The following is a 22167-nucleotide window of genomic DNA, read 5'->3' as shown; positions in this document are numbered from 1 at the left end:
TTCTCACGGAGCCCATCAATCAGGCAACGTCCCGTTTTCCCAACATGGGTGCGGCCGGACGAGAGGGTAATGCTGTACAGAACGCCCGTGGCACGCCGCACAAACGGCATGGTCTGCTTCTTACTACACCTGTTCGTTATGATTCCTTCTGCCTTCGCGTTAGCTCTGGGACAAATCTGACTCGTTTTTTGGGAGGATTGAAAATACCACTGGAAATCCGTAGCCATAGTTTTCCACATTTTTTATAATTATGTGAAACTGTGTAAATACGAGATGACGACTGGTCGCTTGCTTTTCACACCGCGTTTTGTGGACTGGTTACCCTTTGTTCTCTTCAGCAGTGTGCCTGCCACGTCAGACAGTAGTCGGAACCGGAACTTAGACAGCCGGTTCATGCGGAGCCCATATGGCCCGTGTAATTCCTCGTGTGGGAGGGCATGGCGTTCAGCGCTTTGCCAAAGGCGAGATTAACGGCTCCTTCATTAAACTATTTATTCTATTACTACGACTGGGCAACCGCAAATTTTCCTGTTTACGCGGTAAAGCATTAGAAAAGAAAGCATGCATGTAGAAGTAGTCACATCTACAGTAACCCTGATACCTAGGAACAATAAAAGAACGGACACAACAATGAAGTCTATAATAACAGACCAACGAAGTCTCAGAGTTACTATGAATATCATTCACCAGATTGCCTGCGCTTTTTACCTTTCTTCACTAGTCACATCTCTTCGTGTATAAAGACGTAAACGTAAAATAATGTTGACACGCGTGTTCTTGCACGAATGTATTTATCGGGGCATGTGTGCTTGGAGTGACACGTAAGAACCAAAAAAAAAAAAGTACTCACTACATGTTGGTACTTATATGTAGGCAAATTTATTTTTCAGGTGTGGGGCTTCACTTCATGGAGGGAGATAACCTTCGAGATACGTCCGTTGCATTGATTCACACAGAAATTTGAAATCAGAGGTTCCATTGTTGCCCAGACTTACTTAAAAGCAGATGCCATTGAAGATGACTAAGTTTTGTACCAGAGAAGGTGCTTAGAGTCTTCTTTGAGCTGGTTCCTGTTAGATATATAGAGGTTGATGTGATGTGACTTGAATATAGACATATAAAATGAATAAATTTACCACACCAATGTATCTACAACCTAGTTTTCATGAGTAACAAAAATGTAAACAAGACAACAATGCATAATATACAAAAACAGGCTAAAACAATGAAGAAGATAGAGATAAGTAAAATACATCAAAACAGACACGAGACAAATTGCACATTTGTTCACAAAATTTTGTTACATTATTTTCGGTGGTTGAGTGCTAGCAGATTATTCCAATCAATGTAGAATGAATTTTACATCGATTATAATGATTGTGAATAAAGTGATGAGTTGCGTGTGATACGTTGTGATAAGTGATCCGGATGTGGAAACGAGGCTGCGAAAATCACCGTGCAGCAGTTTATGATGAACCTTGTTAAACTGTATTAGACGAGCACGCTTCCACCGATATGCATTGCAACTGGGAACGATCTTCTTTTTTTTTCTTACACTGGGATGAAAAATCTGAAAAAAGGAAATGAACAGCACCGTTTTTCAGGGAGTCAATATTATCCATGATGTAATCCAGGTCTGGATCAGATATGGCAGAAGCATTTTTTTAGTTTCGTTTGGGATGGACTAATGTATTGTAGACAAGTTTTCGTAAATAAGCAGGGGCCTTGTTTTACTTTGCGCCTGATGAGTTCAAGTGAACGGTTAGCAGATGCAAGAGTGATGTTCATGTGGACGTGCCATTTTTAATCGGGCTGGAAATTAATACCTGGGTACTTACTTCCACTCTTTACGCAAGGTTGAAACTTTGCTATATTTATGTCGAACGATGCCTACACTTCAATGAGAAAACACCTTCTCAATCGAGCACGTTCGGAAGAACTCGTTTGGAAACGCAAAGGTGCATTCGAAAAAAAGTTCAGGTGACGAGCTTCTTGCCCATTTGGGAGCACAAGTTGAGCCCGTCGAGCTTCCCCGCTAAACTTAGCGAGGAAACTCCACGTCACAAGGTCTGATGTGAAGTGACCTATAGAACCATTCAGTTTCCCTGCTAAATTTTCCGGGATAATGGATGTCACATGACACACCAATTCCGTATAATGCGTTTAGTGCAAAATAGGAATTCAAAAGTAAAAGGTAGCTGCTCATTTTTTTTAAGAAGAAAATTGCGTATTTTATTGCAGTCAAACATGGAGACAGCGACAATGGCCAAGTCGGAGAGTGAAGTGTGTGGCAAGAACAAATGCTGTAGTTCAGCCGGAGTATTTTTGTGTGCGTGCGTGTTTGTGTACGGGGGAAGACTGTGTGTTTGTACGTACTGTACGTGGTCAAATTATGAAGTGGCCTCCAGGAAAGGTGGTTAAAAAAACAACTATGATGTACAGGTCGAGACCGTAAGGATAATACATTTGGCAGGCCTCGAAAAATTCAATTTTTCTATGTACATACCTGAAACTGGGCTCGCGAACGTCGTTTCGAGAAAAAAAGATATCTACTTTTCTTAGAGCTCAACTCAGATGTAGTGAAATAACAAAGAAATGGCAGACACGGCTGCAATGCATTTTTTAGGTCCAATATGAGATGTTCGTCGTATTACACTGGTTTGCAAGCTTGCTCTTAAATGGTCATCGTTAATATAATTCGTTAAACATATTAGGGACCTCGATTATCCTGCTCGACGCAAACCTCTACAAGGTGTTCTCGGCGTTTTGGCGTTCAGCAAGCAACCCGGGAACGAGTTAGGAAACCAGTGTGCAGACGACAGACAGGCTGCTAGAGGATACAGAAAGTACGCGGCCGCCGTTTTCGATTTATTTGTAATATTTCGCCATTTCTAAGTTGAGCACATCTGAAATCATTAGACATAAAACGTCTTAAAAAACGACGTTCGCGCGCCCGGATTTAGGTATGAACGTTTGGATTTCTAATTCTCCAAGGCGTGCCAAATGTGCTGGTCCTTATGGCGTCATCCTGTAGATTATATTCTTAGACAAACAAATGAGGTTCGTTCACGCGAATCATCTGGGTTTTGAAGTACGGAAGACATTATATGGAAAAGAAATTGCCGAGCAGTAGCGATATGAAAGGAAGTGAGTGCCACGCCGGTCTTATCCGAAAAACAGGCTGGCATTGACAAACAACGGCGCAAGAACTCAAATGTCATTATCGGTGGAACAATGTCCTTTACCTATAAGCGTAGGACTCGCTTTACTCATAAACATGATTGACTGACGTAGTCGGAACCTTGTTTCCGGTGGAAGTGAAAATATTTTCTCATCTGAAGCAGATTACTCCTGTGCATGTCGTATCAAGCATGTTTCTATGCATATTGTCGTTACCTTTGCAGCGCTATTGACCCAGGCAAAAAGTGTCAAGTCACTGGAATCTGGACGCATGCGCGGAGCCTGGTCATCATCAGAAAAAGCTTGTTGCACATGCTCACGGCGCCTTCGGCAGTCCTAATGACGCGCAGAAGCCGATAATTTCAATGCTGTTTGAAAAAGCAGCATTGTACCATTGGCTGTTTCTCTTCGTCGCGTCTGCGTTTGAATAAAATGTTTAGCCAGAGTCTGCTAATCAAGGAGCGTGGAAATGTGAATACTGGGCCCTAGATGGCGGTCTTCAGCAGACAGGGATTGAACAGGAGTGCTGCGTTCGGGTTGGACTGGAGTCCTCGCTGAGGGTGACACCCGTCTTAGGCATCTGGTACGTCCTGTTGGTAAGAACATGTTGTAGAACATAGTCATTTGATCGTTCTCTTCCTGTAGCGTTAAACGACAGTTGGTAGTAGCGCTCTGTCCTGTCTTCCTTTTCTACTTTTACTTGTCGTGTTGCGCTATCTAATTCATAGCCCGTCTTAGATCACGTTCAGCCCTCGTTATCCGCGACGCCCATATGTTACAGCTTACGTTTTCCAAGTTTCCAGTTCACTGTCGATCGAGCGAACCGTCCACATTCCGGATGATCCCAAGAGGGTTCAGCCCGTCTTCATCCGGTCGATCGCGGCGTGGGCGAACGACTCGACTGTTTTTCTCCGCAGGCGTGCTTCGCGAGAGCACGCAATCCATTGGCGTCGGCGGTCGTGGCCCAGTTTGGGAGCGCTCGCCTCGAGGCCGGCTTAGTCGGAGAGAGTGACGTTGTGGCAAGGCCGACGCCGATGAATCATGGCGGCGGCGCGACAGACGGCTGGAAGTCCGCACCCACAGTGACAAGTGGCTTCGCAGAGACAGGCGTCGGTGGTAGCTCCCACCTCACCAGCGCACGCGAACATCAAGCCTCACTCGCCTCGTTGTCCGGAACCCTTTCACATTATCATAGCCTCCTCTATACTCAGAAAGCCTGGCAGTTCGACGACGGAGCCACAGAGTGCCCGGTCGCAGATTTGGAGCACGAGGATCTGGTAGCACAGAGTTCTCGGGGGTCCTGTAATCAGCGCACAGCTTTTGCAATGGCGAGTATCCAAAACATGGTTTTCAAACCCGACGAGAAAAGAAGTGGTAGCGCGAGGAACGCGAGGAGCACGAGCGGACACATTCCATCGCTCGGGAGAAGTGCGTTTCGTCATCTCGCCGCAGCGGGGCGACTGTTACATGCACCTCCTCTCATTCGTTCTCTGCCGCTCTACTTTTTCACTTTCGGCGGCCGCTTCTCGTGGTGATCTGCCAGGCTTTGTCAGTATAGAGGAGGCTATGACATTATTTATTGTCATATTCAACCTTCGGCACCTTTTTTTTTTTTTTTTGGTTTTTGACTCCTTTCGCAGAACCGTAGCGCAGATTTTGGCGACATGCCGACGGAAACCTAGGTATTTTCTCGCATTATCTTTCTGGTTGGCAAAGATTGGGATTCCAACTCTCCAGTTGCCAGCTTAAGTTTGGATTATAAACACTGAGCTCGCGTCAGGCTTAGTGAAAGTCGGTGGAAACTTTTTTTTCTTTTACCCGTGGAGCTCATCGATTACGACTGGTTCTGCGGGTGAACTACAGGTTTGACTTCAGCTAGTTGGTACATATTGAAGAGGGCAAGTTGAACGGTTACAACGTAGAAAAAAGGGAGAGGAAAAGACATACACACCTCTGATTATCAACTTGATTTCTTTAATACTTCATCTTCCTCTTATATAGACCTTTTTTTCTTTTCTTTTTTTTTACTACAGCTAGTGATAGAAAAAACCAACTCCCATATCCGCACCCGTTACAATGTTAATATTTGGCGGCTCCTGCCACACCTCAAGTATCGTCTCTCCTTCGTGTAGATCGTGGTCGACGGGGGGCTCACGCACATTTGATCACTTTGTTCAATGGCCAAGGCATCAATTAATTCGCGTGCATATATGTTCCTCTGTCGCCCTATAATTGGTATGTTGTTAAAATTAGGAGTGGAATTGCAGGACCGGCAGTGTGCAGAGAGATGTCCGGCCGATGTACCTTTAACAAAAGTCGCGTGCTCCCTAGTGCTATTGTTGCTAACAGACCGCCCAGGGGGGCTACGTTGCACGTTTTGGACTCCCAGAAGACTAGGGAGAGGGAAGTGACGTCAACAACGCTATTTTGATGTTGATTGGTGGAGTCGCTGATGACGGTATCTGCAGAAGTTGCTAAGACACGTTCATTCACACCTACGTCACTTCCTTCTCCCTAGTCTCCTGGGAGGCCAAAACGTGCAACATAGCCTATGCGCTATGTAGCACTTGCCACAGGAAAGTGGTATCTGGTACACAGCGCCCGTTTGAAACTGGGTATACTGCGTCCTGTGATTAATTGTGCATTTTTTTTCGTGATTTGCTCTTTGATTCGTTCTGCGCCCTCTCCACTCTCGGTTTTAGAGCACAGCTCTTAAGGCGCCCGTTTCCATCTTGAGCGGCGTCGCCGTCGCCGTCGGCGCAACTGTGCGGTGCATTATGGGGCATTTCCCATGATGACGTTACAGGCGACGTCACGTGTGACCTCACGAGGAGCACCAGTGACGTCACTCGTGACGTCACCGCGCGTTGCTATATAGATAAATTTCCCTACTAAATTTAGCAGAAAAAGTTCACCGCTAAATATAGCGGGGAAGTTTTCCCCTAAAAGGGATGCGAACAGGAGAGGAGGAGGGAAGAGTATAAATGAGGAGGAAAGGCAGAGCCTCCTCTCCGTACCTTCCCCTTTTTCTCCTCAAGAGCTGGGCTCTAATTCGGTGTTACAGGGGATTGTCAACGTCTTTCTCTTTTTTCAACGTTGTAACTGCTCAGCTGATCGTGGGAAACCGCTTCGGTTTCACACGATAACGAACATGGCTGATGGCGTCTGCGGAGGGCGGGACGAGCGTTGCTTGTTGAGCTCGTCAATATTTACGAGTGCGGGTTGTTTTGAGTTTACAGATGTGTTTAGAGGAAGATCTCACCGACTGACATAGTATGCAGAAAACAACTGTCGCAAGTACGATTCTTCAGAAGCGCTGTACGGATGCTTGTTTTCGTAGTGGAACTGGCCTAAGCCTATAGCGTCCCACGTGAATTATTTGGATCGATCTGCAATGGTTTGATTTCTTTCTCGGTGCATGTGGATGCTGAATAAAAATGTTAGTTCCCGGAAAAGCGGCCCTGCTACTTTGTGGATTGTGGAACCGTCGTGTTTGCGGCAATGGTTTCAATAACGAGAAGATACCTACACAGGGAAGAATTTTCCAGCCAATTGGCTGGAGGCAATCGGGCGTTCGGCTGGCATCAAGTTAGTCCAGGTATGGTCCGGTCATTTTGCTTCGAAATTTAAGTATCTCTCCAGTTTTTCAGTGCACCTGCATCTTTAGCGAATAATTTTAGGTCACGTACTTATTGTGCAACATGACGCTCTTTCACCTTGCTTGTGGATGCCATGCTGAAGAAGTAACAAAAACATAGCAGCTGAAATGACGGAATTTTTATTTTGTTGCTATTTTAGCCCTCTCGATCGCTTTTTACGACACACAGACAGGTGCTGACAGACGCTTGTATTAAACTGTGACTCATGCCTGATGGAACGCTAGAACGTCGCTTTCATGGTCGCGTTTTCTGAGCGTTGCAGAAGTTTTTAGACGGCGGATGTATGCTGAGCGCCAATGCGGCTGCTTCTTTTGCAGGGGTGTGGTGACGTCATAACGACGCCGAGCTTTGATTGGTTCTGATTGAAGAATAGTGGGTAGATCTCAAGGTAGCCTGCTTTGAGGTCTACCCACTGTCCTCCAATCGAAGCCAATCAGAGATCGGCGTTCTGACGTCCCCACAATTCTTGCAAATGAAGCAGACGAACTAGCGCTCCGCATAGCATACTGCCGAAGGTGAGAACGGACGCCGACACGTAGCTTTCGAGTTCACGTCTCACGGCATTGCCGACGACAATAGACGGGGGTGAAGTTGCAGACGATGCCGGAGGCTGCCGCTCCTCGGCTCGCACGACTAGCAGGTGGTGTAAAGGCCGGTTCACACTCTTGCGTCTTTTAAAACTGGGTTCCTTGAAACCTCTTACAACGAGAGGACACACTGGCGCCATTTATCGGGTAGCAGTGAAAACTTGGCGGTCCGGCATATTTTCTATTTGTCTCGCGCATTATGCTTTCTTTCTTGGCTTGAAGAACTTTTGTCAACGTTATAAACGAGCCTTTCTTATAGGTATTACGCACATTTGACCTCAAAAATATCGCAAAACCTTCGCTCTTGTGAAATGCAGTTCCAGGGTCACCACATAGTGGCGCCAGCGTGCCAGTGTGTTCTGTCGTCCTAAGTAATTTTAAGAGGTTTTAACAAGTCTCGGTCTCTCTCTGTCGTACTTGGTTGCAAGAGTGTGAACGGGCCTTTAGACTTCCGGAGTAAAAACACCGGATGACGCGAAAGGTCGAGCAACCAAGCCAGTGCAGTAGTAATGGGCGAAGCAACTGACTTGTGGGCGATGCTTTGAGCGCACCGTGGCCTCCACCTAAATTGCGTCCAACAGTGTAAATATTGCGCGATTTCTTTTTCTTCTCATGGAAAAATTACGAAAAAAACTCTCTCTTTTATGCTCTGCAAAAAGCTTTTTTTTTTTTTTATTGCAGGGTCCTTTTAAGGGCAACAAAATAAAACAAGACAATATAAACAAGGCAATACTCAAAAAATAAACCGAAATGAGTATCTAAATTTTAAAAAAAAGCTTGAGATACAGAAAACACTTTAAAATTTTAAGGCCGAGTCCTGCTTATAGACCAACTCATGTTTACAAACAAACCGGAGGGCCCCAGCGGGCGCCACCGGCGCCACGCATGCGCATTGGAGTGTTAGCAAGGAGCTCGCCGTCGCCCATAAACAAACCATTCGAAGGTGATGTTGTCGGCGTCGGAAAGTCCCGGTGCTCTTTTTCGTGTTGGAATTGTTAGTTCCACGTCTTCCTATAGCAATATCTGACCACCTTAGTGGCCTCAGCAAAATGAACTATGCTCGTTACACCGCAAAACATCGCGTGAATATAATGTGACATGCGGCGATTCATTCCAAGTGGACGCCGCCGTATGGATGCTAAAGCATGAATCGCGTGATGAAATTCGGCTCGCTATTTTCAGTCATGACGCCGATCGGGCTGCAAAAGCGTAAAATATAGCTGAGATGGTTCACGTCAATACTGAAAATGACAAGAAGAATTTGGCCAAGTGAATCAGGCATAACAAGTCTGTGATGGCCACTCGTAACAATTATCAACATCTCGTTGTCTCGACTGTTAACACCGAGCCTACGTCAACAAACCTGTAAATTGAAAAGTCTTTTGAGGCCTGCACTTACTTCTTATGGCAATAATTACCGGGTCAACTCTTTGTCTACGGGCCGCTGTTTTCTTTTGAACAGGCGGACAACAACCAGCAGAAACGTTTGAAAGAACAGGCGGCAGTTTGAACGATCAGGCGTTCATTTGAACTTGGAGACGCCTTGAACGTAGTCCGCAGGTGGTCCGTACAACTTGACGGTTTTCCCGCTTTAATATTGAAACAAAACAAATAAATCTGACGACTACACGTATCTGTGAATTCAACCCAAAGTGCTTTCCCTACAAGCAATCGTGGTCCGATGGCGTCTGGTTTTCCTTTTTCACAGCCCCTATTCACGTTCTCGGAAGAACCGACCAGGCAGAAAACACACGCCTACGAACCATCAAACCATTCCCGACTGTTTTGGTACAGCCCCAGCCGCTTCATTTTGAAGCGAAGGAAGGTTTTTGTCTGAGTTCTTCTAAAGCAGCACAGGAATGCGTGTTCCGAGTAAGTAACTTCCACCCACAGCCCCAGACCGGAAGTGCGCCCAACGCGCCACCAACGCGCCGTGACGTGAGACAACTGAGTTCGTGTATACTGTACAATTATACATATACTATATTTTTAATTCAATATGTTGCTAATTAAGACATTAAAATATTTGCCAACCAGAAAACTCACCAGGTATGAATAACAGTGCATAAAAACTTTAAAATATGCACAATGGACAGACATTAAGCACGCTATACATGAGAACTGAAAGGACTTTTAACATAGTTGCACGGGCATAAAACAGATGACTACAAGTCGTAATGTTGGTGACGACGATGTACAATAAATAATAGGACACGTGAACTCGAGTTTTTGTGCAGTTTTGTCTCATTCTTTTTTATATCTTCTTTTAGTGTTTAATGAGCATCATGGCGCAGTTTGTCGCCTCTTTCTTTTAAACTACCGCGATTCCCTTGCGTAATAGCAAAGCAAAAACGGGAATATTTCCCGATTGGCAGCCGCGCGTGGCGGCTATGGTAACTAAGGCATGATGCCAACCTGGTTGCATTGTAATAAGTTAGGAAAATGTGCCAATATGCGCTTAGTGTCAGTCTATATTTCATAAATGTTGACGTTTCAACATGAATAAGTGAGTCAAAAGCCTCATATCGTAGACAAAATTGTACTATATTCAGTTTTAGTCGCGCCATCTGTGAAGAAAACCATTCCTCTCTCGAGTCTCAACCCGTTGCTATCACATCAGTCCGAGTTCTTTACGACAAGGCAAGCGCTTGGCCTTTCCCCCGCCCCCCCCCCCCCTTTTCTCTCCCTCTCTCGTCTCCATGTCGCTCAGATACGCTCAGACCAACATTCAAGGTCTTCATGTGAATTGCAAAATTCTATAACTATAAGAAAGGAAGAAAGGATCTAAAGAAAGTATCTAAAAAATTATGGACCCATCTGGCTGTTTTGTCCGTTTTCAAAGGTCTACGAAATAGTACTGCTATAACATATTTCAAACTTTTTTAAACATAGGATCTTCAACTCACAACTTGTTTTTTATGCGCGGAAGGTCAGCAAAAACCAATTTAGTGGGTGTTGTTTCGCCTACAGTGTGGCAGCGCGGATAGGTTGACACTGTATGTTGTGATCTGTCAAAAGCATCTGACTTGATTGACCATTCGCCACTTTTACAAACCCTGAAATCGTACGGCATGAGTACTCCACTTTGCACCTTGATTCACGATATTTTTTTGCACAATAGAGATAATTTTGCGAATACATTTGAAAAAAGGCATAACTTTGTACTTGTCCTTGGACATTTCCTTCGGCCTTTTGTTACCCTCTCTGCTGTTCCTCAAAGGTCTATACCTGGACCATTCTTATTAATGTGTTCTTAAATCATCTCAGCTAATGTGTTATGCACTCAAGAATCCTGCAATACCCCGATGATATCAAGCTTTTTAGGCAGAGTTTATCTGAAGAGGGCTGTGTGAAACTTGTGAATGTTGTCAAATCAGCACGTGGTTGGTGTTGTCTTAACATGTTGACGCTTAATGCTACTAAGACTATTGGTATGACTGCTTTTAGCAAGCTAAGAGATTCCTAAAGAATATGCCAATGTGCTCCTAATTTCGGAAACGCCACCATCTTTGCAAGGCAGAAAAAGCAGCTTGCAAGGGAGATCCTGGCTCCCCTGGCAATTGAGGCGGACGGGCACGACTGTTTAAATGCAGCCTCCATTACGCTATTTCCCAAAGAAAAGCCGTATCTGCAGGGAATGCCCCATGGGAGCTACCAAGTCGGGAGCAAGTGAACGCTATCTGTCAGGGATCACACCGAAGAAGAGATTACTCGTGCCAACTCAACGTTTTAATTGATGAGTATTCATGAAAAAGTACCTTTTCAGTAAATGTTTCATAGTCCAGCAATGTGTGCCCCCTTTTTTTCCCTCGTTCGTTTCTCCCTCTACGTTCAGCTGGAAACCTTCAGAGGCGTGTAGAAAGAACCACCTCAGCTCCAGGCAGTCACAAATTTACATATTCGTTTTAAAGACGAGGAAGTTACCCTAAGGCGGTTCGTACATGTGAGTTATATGGCCAGGGAAACATAGTATCCAGGGCTAATCATCACAAGCAAAATAATTGGCTGCGCTTTTTTGTATTATATTTTTTAAATAAACATATGTTTCTAATTGGAATAAGAATCTTAAGTTGAGCTAGTTGGTACATGTCATTACAAGGAGGTCGGCTGACCTCCTTCTAATCTAATTAGGAAAGTCTTGAGCATTAAGGAAAACACTAAATAAGTCAATTTTAGAAATAGTCCGGGCCCGTGGGGAGCGCCGTAGTGCGCTTACGTGAAGTGCAACAGGTGCAAGGCTGGTGTTATGAAGATGCGAATGATAAGAGTCGAAGCACCCGCGCGGACGAGTTTTCGACCTTCCAATCCTGCGCCTGTTAGGCGAGTGGTAAATACAGCGTAACTCCACGTTTCTCACGCGCTCGATGTCGTTCTAAACTTCACCGATTTAGTGGTTTTCGATGACGCTAAGCAAGTTTGTAAATGTTACAATTTATTTATCTTCACTAATCAAAGATTTCATAAAGAAATCTTAGTTATTTATCCTACTTATGGCGACGATTATCCCTCCATATAATGCCCCCCTTGGCAGTGTAACGCAGCTGCAGAAAGCGCGTAAGTGTAACTTTTACGGCTTTTAAAAACATATTTGAAAAGCCATTAAACGCCATGTTCATGTGTTACATTAACCCGAAACTGCCAGACATAGTGAAGAAGGGAATCATCTGTGAAGTCACTTCAAGTATTGACTTGGAAACATCCCGTCTCTTAAACTCGCTTCTAGTACTTAATGATCAAAATCAAAATGCTTCTGGCCAGGTGTAGTTTATGTAGACAGCATATTCATAATGCAAGTAAAATAAACTGTATTATTGAATTCGTATTACGACATAAGTAAAAGAGCCCGTAATAATTGCTTCGTTTCTCTATGGGAAGATAAAAGTAATTGAAAACTAATTTTTATTTCGAATGAAGCATTTTTCACCGTGGCCATTTCTAATATAATTTAATTACATTTTTCCGGATGGGGCAAATAATGAGTAATATAATTTAACCTCAAAATAAAATAAATTTGTCCATTTTTCCCTCACGTATAAAATAAGCGGTAATGCGCTCTTTTGGGACAGTGGCCCTTCTGCCGCCGACGGAATACGCTCTTCATGTCTGCCTTTTTAGCATGACAGAAACAAATTCTTCTCATTAAACGGTCGTTTTTGGTCTCGAATTGATCTGCTATTTTTATTCCCGACAAATTGTATTCTTATTTGTCACTGAGTCTTCTTTCTATTTCTTATATTCCCGTTTTTTTATCATTTTCGTTTAAAGTATAAGTGAAAAGAGAATGCACCTGGAGTAGCCTAGCGCCGCTTTAACGCAAGATGACGGCAAGACATGGAGTCGTTCTAGCTGGACCTCGGTGCGCGGGCCAATATTTATTGAGATTTTTAATACAACAATGAACTCGTGGGCCAGCGTTCTCGTTGAATCGCTCGTGCCCAGAGTCATCCGGGGATATGTTATACGGCGAGCTGGCTCTCAAATATGCGCCGAGAACCGCGTTACAAGGCGGAACTCCGGCGTCCGGCGTTTGACTTTCGCATTCGAACACATCCGACGAGTGCAGTGGAGGCAAAGGCAGCTAGCTTCAGGCCTACCCACTAATCGTTCGAATCGGAGCTCGGCGTTGTGACGCCACCGCGCCCACTCCTTTCCTCTTTTCCCTTACTTTCTCGGTGCATACAGTTCCATCGGTGGACTTGGAGCGATCCATAAGCGCTTCAAGTTCGCGCCTCGAGCTGCGACCGCGCGCCCGCACGCACAAAAATATGCCCCCCCCCCCCCCCCCCCCCCCCCAAAAAAAAAAAAAGCGCTTCAAAACCTTTTTAAATGTAGTGATATGGTTTACATTACGCGTCTCTTCACGCGGGAGTGGAGAACAGCAAACGTTGCTTCACGCAGCGAGGAAAGGAGACGGCGAAAAGGTGGAGTGATCGGGCATGTGACGAAGGTCCGCTCGAGCAGGCTACATTCTCTTCCATGAGCGGCAGCCAACGTTCCGGCCGCGAGTTTTGCGTTCTTTGCAGTGCGGCCTGCTGGATGTTTGTCGACAAAACGAGCTGCGGCGAACGCCGGGAATGAGGACGCGCGATCGGCTACTGCTCTGTACTGCCCTTACAAAAGATATTTCGGACAGTCGATAGACATCCACATTTTAACGACTCTTTCAACTTGCTATCAAGACGCGTCATATCGACAACTTTCCGAAAGCTTTCTATCGATTTTGTTTCGAGCAAAGTATATGAAATACAGACAATAGAAGTTCTACCGACTTTCTATTGACAAGTGTCAATAGACTATCTTCCACCCTATTTATATAAAATTTCAATAAACTAGACTCGAGAGAATAATAAGATGCAGTTCGCAGATGCAACATCACGCCCAGTTGGAATTCCTTCTTGCGGAGGATGTTTTTTCATTTTTTTTTTCACTGCGTTAAATAATATTGCTTCTTGCGATGATTAATAGATTGAGATTCAGTTTACCAACTTTTAGAGAAAAAAACAACATACTTGCGATCGTGTTTGTTTGGGGGGGGTCCTTGCTCAAAATATTACCTTCCAAGGCAGTCGGTGAGTCAGCACCACTGAATACTAGTGTTATCAGTGCTCCGTGGAGTATGTATCTGTGATGCCTGCGTATGTCCACACGGTAAGTGGCGAGTGCGTGTTCTCATGTATCGTTCGTGACAAACCTAAAATTAATGTTCACAATTTAATTTGTTATCTCCAAAAAGCGGACCTATTGTTTTTTGTTTCTTTTTAAAGTGCATAGAAACGTTGTTAGAATCCCTGTATGTTTTGAATACAATTTCTAACCGATCTTTATACACTAAGTTGTGTTGAACGTCTACAGAATAATCAGCAAAAAATACTAGACAGTGGTTAAACAAGTGTATACATTTTCTTTAGAATATATATAGCCCATAATTCAATATTATCTATAGAAATTCTCTGGACAGCGAATAAATAATTCTGTCAGTGTTGCAGCGCCATAAAGCGGCGGCCATATCGGGGAGCGTGCTTTGCGAATCAAACGTGGCCAGACGCGCACGCCACTGTTTCCTGACGCAGCCAGTACGGAGCGGTCTTCGGATGGCGGGTTCCCCGTTATAAAAACCACGACTGTAATCGCCGCTGTAGCAGCTTGACGGTTGTCTGCCCTGACACCCCGCGCAGGAAGAAGACGAACCTATCGATGTCAGCCCACTAAATGGCATCCCATCAGGCCTCGACTCTGTGATGTCAATGTATCCTCTGCGAAAGAAGCAGAAATACTTGTCCGACATATATGGATGTTTCGATCGCAAAACTAAATGTCACCGATCAATCGTTCCCTATCCTCTTCTCCCACATAAAACCAACAATTCCTCTCGTTTCATCACGTAATTGCAAAGAGCCACAAAAAGACAGGCAGAAAGGAGTGCGCGTCATCCATGCTGCATTTTGAATGTTAAACCACACGGTTCTCCTGGTTATTGATGCCAACAGCAACCAGTCACGGGCGCTTCAACGTATCAAGTTCAAAGATTTTATAGCCATACAAAATAAATATTTTGTGAGATATTCTATAGACGTGTCACGAGATTGTATTCAGTAGGTGGTGCGACTTTTATTAAAACAAAACTGAACTGCGGAACTCATAATGTTCTCAGCGTTTTTATGGGCTTCTACCTCGTTTTCAGTTAGTTTTGATGGTAATTGTATGCACGGAACCTTGTCAGCTAATTTAATCCACCCAGTTGCGCATGTTTAGAAAAAGACTCATCAAAGTAGTCTATGTTAATGAGCTTTGGCTGAAAGTAGCCAATCGCGCAATCACCCGGCACAGAGGCATCGATCGTGGGCTCGCGTTTGACACAACGCACAATTGAACTTCAAATCAAATGGCGTTTTAACCGTGTCTATATATAGAACTCCAGCGTCGGCGGTTCGTGGGTGCGGCCAAGCGTGGGTGACACCCTCGAGTCATCCGCCGCTTCCGAATGCCCGTTCCATTCTTCCCTCAAGGTTAGACGGGGCGTCGTCAAGTCATTCATGGGCGGAAAGGCGAGGACCAATTGAATCGGTCGGTGTCGGAGACTGCCGCTGAGAAGCACATCATACATTTGAAATATTGCCTTTTTGGGCGTAATCGAAGCATAAAAATATAAGGTTTTTTTTTCTCCTTTCACTCGAAGTGAATACATGTTCTAAAAGTTTAGCGTGACAATTGGCCCAGTAAAGTACACAGTCGAGAAGATTTCTAACTTGGTTCGTTCCGCCACCGTGCCATGATTTACCATTTTCCTGAACCACCTGAGATTGGGTGGAGAACTGGAAGAACCAAACGCGGAAGGGTCAGGAACAGAAAGACGGAAGTATCCGTCTCAATCAGGTAAATTTACACCAGCTCGCCTGCGCCATCACAGTTTATCGTATCATGACGCCCGCTTCACACTGTATATATACCAGGGGTGGTCAAACTGCAGCTCGCGACTTGCATTCGACTCTTCGCGAGTTTAAGTGTGGCTCACTTGGACTCGCGACTTTTGCAGTAGTGTCTGCGGCTCTAACGCCATCTCACTCTGGCCACCCCTGGTATATACCTACAAGAATTTTCTTACGCAAAGCTAGCAAAATTGGCTGCGTTTGGTGGACGATACATCGCCCGCAAGTTTCGCGGAGTGTGATCCCGTAACTTGTGTCGTTCGTTTCCCGAGTGGCCAGCCCCATAACCTGTTCTTTATTAAAACTATTCTCTCAGTCAGCTTGACTGCAGTAGGAGCTTTCTTTCAGGGGCGACCGTTCTTTCTTCGATGGCAAGTCAAGTGCATCAAAGCCACGACAGACGGCAAGGTCCGCGTGCTGAAGGCGGAGCTGCTGCAAGTCTCGTGTCGCAGCGGATTATACTAGACATTAAGAAGACCGAAGAAAGTCAGAAGCGCACTTTGTAGGAAATATCATCGACGGACAGACATTTTGGAGCGTGCACTCTCAAAACAAAAACGCCTGTGCACTTTGCACTTTCCTTTAGGGCTTCCCCAGAGCCAATCCTTGCGACTTGTAAAGTGACTCAGCCAATCGCGAGACCGAAGCCAAAGTCTCAATACCAAAGTGCAATCGGAACAGGGATACTTATCGTGACGGTGCATAATCAGTGTAACAGTGCAATCTGCACTTCCATGGACGACCACTGCTTATTCGAGCTGTAACTAAAATTTTCTATCAGCTTGCCTAGATGGGTGGCGCTTTTTCAATAATGGACACTGGCGCAGCATTGTCGGAGGGCACTATATTTTGCTCTTGAGTTGTATCCCGGGCAGCATGTCTTCTTTCAAGAAAATGGAATATACGCGCACATAGACGGCCTCTCGTCTTCATACCCACTCCGCTGGCTCCTATTTTTTCCCGTAGTCCACTCACGTACGTTCACATGGTACATGACCTCTGAACACGAGCTAATTTTTAATAGTCTACTGTTATTTTGTTGGTTAAGAGTTGCGGGAAAATAATGTGGGAGCCCACGTTAGCTAAGGCCCGACCAAGCTCCGCCTCGACGACACAACGCGAGGTACGAAGGGTTTTGCTGTCCCACAGCTGGACGAGCTGGGAGTAGCGCCTTCTCTCGCCGTTACGTGCCAGACCGTCCTCGAGCTCGCCGCTCGAGCTGTGCCCCGTGTCACGAGAAGGGATAGGACAACACGTTAGCTCCAGATCGCGCAACTATGAGACAACAAACTCCTTCGTATGCTGCGTTGTGTGATCCTTCACGGGGCGATAAAGGCGGGGCCTGATCGGGCGTTGATTTAAGTGGGAACCCACATTATCAGGCCACGTACAACTCGTAACCATCAAAATCACACGCCACCGCAGAGTTGAACAATTTTTGTAAGCACTTGGTCTGGTGCCGGATGGACTTATTTTGCACATTTTGTCCATGCGTGAAAATATTTTCGACTGACTTGAAGATTGCTAAACCATTTCGGAGCAGCGCGATTATAATATACTTAAAAGAATGAGAGGCCGTCGATTTTCTAAGGACTCCTGTGAGTTGTTTTAGGAGGGCTGTAGTTTTGAAATTTGTTGATTTTCTACCGACTGATGCATAGTCCCAATCCGGGTTTTACGCCTATGACCATATGGCGTTAAAAAAGGAAGAAGACTACAAGGGGAGCTAGCCGCAGCACTCTCGATGAACTGATTGTGATGTGAAAGGTTCTACTCAAAACGCGTCAAGTTTTCAACGTGGAAAGCTTCATCTACAAAGTATCATGCTATTTACCTCAATAATGAAACAATTTCAGACTGAACCACTCTGTAAAGGTACCTTAACTGAACTGTTGAGCTGGTGAAATAAATCAGCAATGATAATGAGTGTTAAGGACTTCCACATGGGGTGTATAAGGAAACTCCTTACACTCTTTTGATTTTTTCCATTATACCTGTGGAATGAGTAGTGTTAGTAATACAAGTAAACAAACGGCAACGTTTTCACCGAAGCGTGTTTTGGAAGGAACGAATTTTTAAATAGGATTTGTAAAAATAAATTTTAAGAGCTTCCCACTGAATGTCTGAAGAACTCTAGAGCAACTACGTCCGACCAATTTTTGAATATGCCTGTTCTATTAGCAAGTTTTGTTTTAATTTTTAATTTAAAAAATTTAAATTTCAAGATCAAGCTAAAAGATAAAAAAAGCGAAGTTAGAAAAGTTGTCTTTGGAAGGTAGGGGCATTTAGAGAACCGCAGTGCCACCGAAAACATCTTTCACAGAAATCACTGCTTTTTTTAAATAAAACAAAAATTCCTCGATTAACCCTAATTGGTCACATTTCTAAGAGAATATAGTCTGCAGTATGTATTTCATCCTCCATCTTTTATTTTAGAGATGGAATCAACTTGCAAAATGACAGAATTCGGGTGTAGAGCAAATGCTTTCAGTTACCAGCTTTTTCAAGTGAAGTAATGATTGGAATCGGCAATACAATAGTATTCCTTCGATGTTTTCGAATGGCGTCTTCTTATGGTTAACGAGCAAAATTAATGCTTTCTTTTATTGAAATGTACAATGTTTGGCTATTCCTCGAAGTGGAGTCTCGGAATATTTCTGTGCCTTTGCATAATCTCACTGCAGAAAAAAATATAATGTAATTTAATCACTCCCCTGCGATAATTTTCCTGTGGTGATGCGGTACAAGACGAACATATCAAAATGAAATAAAATGATCAGAATACAGCAAACATAACATTTTAGAACGGTCAACAACGAATAACTTTTTCACGTCGTATACGATGCACGCAAAAACGAAACTTAGGGATCACTTGTTGTGGGCAGTCAGAATTAAACGTCTTGTGAAACTAATGTTGCTATTCAGATAATAATACATAAATATGTGTATCGTCCAAGACGTAACAACATTATATATACAAATATATGTGAGCAGACAAAGAAACAGAGGAGCTGCCATTTTGGCGTCGGCGAACACGTCTTCAAGTTCACCTCAATAACAAAAACCTCTACTGCGCACCACATAACTGCCACTCCTGCTCTTCAAACACGCACAAAATAATAAAAGCTGGTGTGTCTTCGTGTTCGAAAGACCACAAGCTGGCAAGCAGTAGACATGAAAATAGAAAAAAAGACGAAACACCTGGACTGAGCATAAGTGGAGCTAAAGGTGTGTGGAGCATTTTAACTCTTTCTTTTTCAATATACACAATTGATATGCCCTATTCCTGTATCTTTTTTCTTCTACTAAGTTTCCCATATTTTGCCACCATCTAGTGTAATTTTAACACAATCACAATTATAGATTTCTTTTTAGTCTGGAGGGCATATGAGCACGTTATTTTTGTGTTTGTATTACACGTTTCAACATGCTACAACTTTTTAAGCTGCCTCAAATATTTAGAAATAAAACAAACACGAATCAAAATCTTTCAGCGACTAGCCCTACACAAATGAGAACCACGAGTTATGAGAGAAACACTGTGTATAAAATAAATATCGCAGCTGAAAAGTTTGCAACAATATATTGCGATGGACTTTAACTAGCTAGTTTCAACGCTGTGGTTGAAGGATCAAAATAAATGAGGCACCATTCGCCACAACACTCGCTCTACTTATGAATAAAAGCAACTCCAGACAGAAGTCACGAATTTTAAGTCGCGAAATGTATCTCAACACATACGTGCACCGGCGGATCCGTATGTTCTAGATTCGTACAGAATGAGGAGAGATTCGTAGCTCGAAAGATGGGTAGCATTCAGTGCGAAAGGGTTAACACTTTCAATATTGCGATCTGTGTAGTCGCCTAAAGCTTTACGGAAAACGAGGAATGCAGAACTCCTCGTTGCCTGAGACGTAAATGCTAGAAATTCACCCGAACACTAATCAATCTAGTTATTACGTGGGGAATTACACCATATCGACCGATAAATAAATCGTAAATAGTCGGATCACCCCTATTCTATGTTCGACGACCATTTTTCTCGATAAGATATTTACGAAGCAGGATTTTCACGACCACAGCGTAAAGTGCACGGAAACCAAAAATAATAATAGGGGCAGCGGAAGGAGCGGCGCGGCGTTAAAGAGGTATCGGGATATTTCGGAGAAAAACAAATTGGAGCATCGGCTAACTTTAAAGTGCTGTACCTGAGCGGGAGTTCGAAATACTCAATGACATGTCCGTTCGACAGGTACGACATCTATAAAATCTAAATTTCGCCGTTCCGAGTTGTCTATTCTTTTCTTCAAGAGGAGTTGGAAGGTGCATGGAGAGGGGGCATCAAGTTATTTTGGTTGGTGGCTCAAATAAAGAAGTTAACGCGTGGATTGCTTGGCCAGAACTTGACACGCATAAAACCCCGTAGGATCGATGCTCGGATGCAAAGGGTGTGCAAGGCAAGAGCGAGGACCGCTCACCTTCTCCCGCATGGCGATGTCCGGGCGTGCGCGCATGGCCCAGTAGCCTGAAACACACACACGGGGCGACCGGGCCGAGGAAGCAAGCAGGGGCTCGGAGTGCGAAGCGGCCAGCAAACCTCCGACTTGTGAGATTGAGCCTCGCGCGGGCGGCAGGCTCCTTATATAAAAGCTCGGCCTTCGACGTCCGCCCCCGGAGCCGCCGGCTTCCCCGCCACGCGTTCGAAAACCCCCCTTTCCGGGGCGGGCAGGTCCCTCCGGGCCTCTCCCTTTTGTCTCCAGCCGAGTCGGTGGCGAGTCCGTCCGCGGTCTCCCCGCGGTCGGCGACGACGACAACGCGCCTCGGCGCCCCCTCTCCCGTCCCGCTCTCGTTGGAGCGGAGACGCGGTGCTGACGACCTACGCGTGCCCACCTGGAGCTGTAGGCGACCCATGACGACGCGCACAAGAAGGGAAGATGCCCTCCGCGGATGCCAAAAGAAGGTTCGCCCCCGAAGAGACGATGATTGTCCGCTAACTGCTCCCGCATCCGCCTGGGTGAGGCGGGCATGGCGGACGCGTGGGTACCTGGGAACGCCAGCCAGCGGACATCCCGCCGTCGTTTGTGGCTGGAGGGAATTGTCTGCGAGCTGTGCTCGTGGCGAGGACACGGCTAATCTGCCGGTCCAGTTTTAGCATGGGACTTAAAGGTAACTCGTGAGGTGGTTCTATCAGACTCGAGAAAGATCAGCGTTTGAAATGAGTAAACATCGGTTCGGTGGCACGAATGTAAACCCGATTACGGCGGTTCAGTCGTATGCGTCAATCCTTCTATCCATTGAAGAAGACAATACAATGCCCTCGTGAGTCTTGGCGTGGGAGTAACGAGGGAAAAATATAAGATTCTTTCGACACGCCCTTTTCGGAAACTTTCGGAACCCCAGAACCACCAACTGATGTGAGTTCAAAGATGCGAGTGGCACCAGTCATCAATTAATTATGTCACTTTTAGGCATTTGGGAAGGCTTAATATCAATATTTATTTATTTTACGTACCATTAGTCCGATTGAAAGTCTTTAAGGGTAATTACTCATCGCAATTTGAAAAACAAGAAAAAACAAAAACAACAATCGACGCAATGTCTAAAACGCCAGTGCATAAAGTACAAACAATATAAACAAAAAATCATCATCTAAAATAATATATATCTATATATTGTACAAATTACTTGCATTTGTATGTTGTAGATGTGATGAAATGTGAACGAGTGTGTCGTTAGTTTTTTGTGCTCCTGCTAAAATCCCCAAGGGACTGGCAGTATTTTCAACTAAAATAAATAAATAAAATAAATAAATAAATTTATATATATATATATATATATATATATATATATATATATATATATATATATATATATATATATATATATATATATATATATATATATATAGGGCATGGTTGGTCGCGTAGGGTTGGCCGAAGGCGTGGAGTACACAAAGTTGAAAATCCCAAGTCAGAGAAACAAAAACACGGAAGGTTTATTTCAACGTTTCGGCAAGAGTCTTGCCTTCGTCAGGAATGGCGACACAGTTCATGTGTGACGCGTCTTATCCAAATCCTTAAAAAAGAGAGAGGGGGAGGGGAGCGGACAACATTAGGAGGTCACAAGAAAGCATGACCAAGCATGGGAACAATACAAAAAAAAAAGGGGGGGGGGAGAAGCAATTAGACCGGACAAGATGACGAGGGTTTCACCAGATAAACATACAAATGGCGTATAAGTCAACAGTACTACAGCAGAAAGAAAGTGGTAACAATGCATGACCTAAATATTGTTCTCAATGCAATATGAGGAGTT

The 22167-nt window shown here is 44.5% G+C and overlaps 1 protein-coding gene and 1 long non-coding RNA gene across 3 annotated transcripts in view; both read right to left on the bottom strand.

Annotated features, from left to right (window-relative positions):
• Nucleotides 1-22167, bottom strand: part of LOC8039573 (extensin) — a 75723-nt gene that overhangs the window by 50780 nt on the left and 2776 nt on the right. Inside the window, exon 1 of one of the 2 annotated variants that reach the window (XM_029972555.4) lies at nt 20331-20564. The exons of the other annotated variant lie outside the window; for it this stretch is intronic. Within the exon in view, the coding sequence (XP_029828415.2) occupies nt 20331-20366 (36 nt within the window). The 5' untranslated portion in view covers nt 20367-20564. Of the gene's footprint in view, nt 1-20330; nt 20565-22167 lie in introns of those variants that run through there. 2 annotated transcript variants of the gene reach the window in all.
• LOC115313554 lies at nt 3609-4414 on the bottom strand. The gene is made up of 2 exons (XR_003917359.2): nt 3967-4414; nt 3609-3770 (listed from the first exon to the last, which is right to left on the bottom strand). It is a non-coding gene; the product is annotated as an uncharacterized LOC115313554 (long non-coding RNA).

This window comes from Ixodes scapularis, unplaced genomic scaffold (assembly GCF_016920785.2).
Source record: "Ixodes scapularis isolate PalLabHiFi unplaced genomic scaffold, ASM1692078v2 PGA_scaffold2__306_contigs__length_199485367, whole genome shotgun sequence".
NCBI classification, from domain to species: Eukaryota; Metazoa; Arthropoda; class Arachnida; order Ixodida; family Ixodidae; genus Ixodes; species Ixodes scapularis.
The sequence above is the reverse complement of the archived record's forward strand: the minus strand, read 5'-3'. Positions and strand labels throughout refer to the sequence as shown.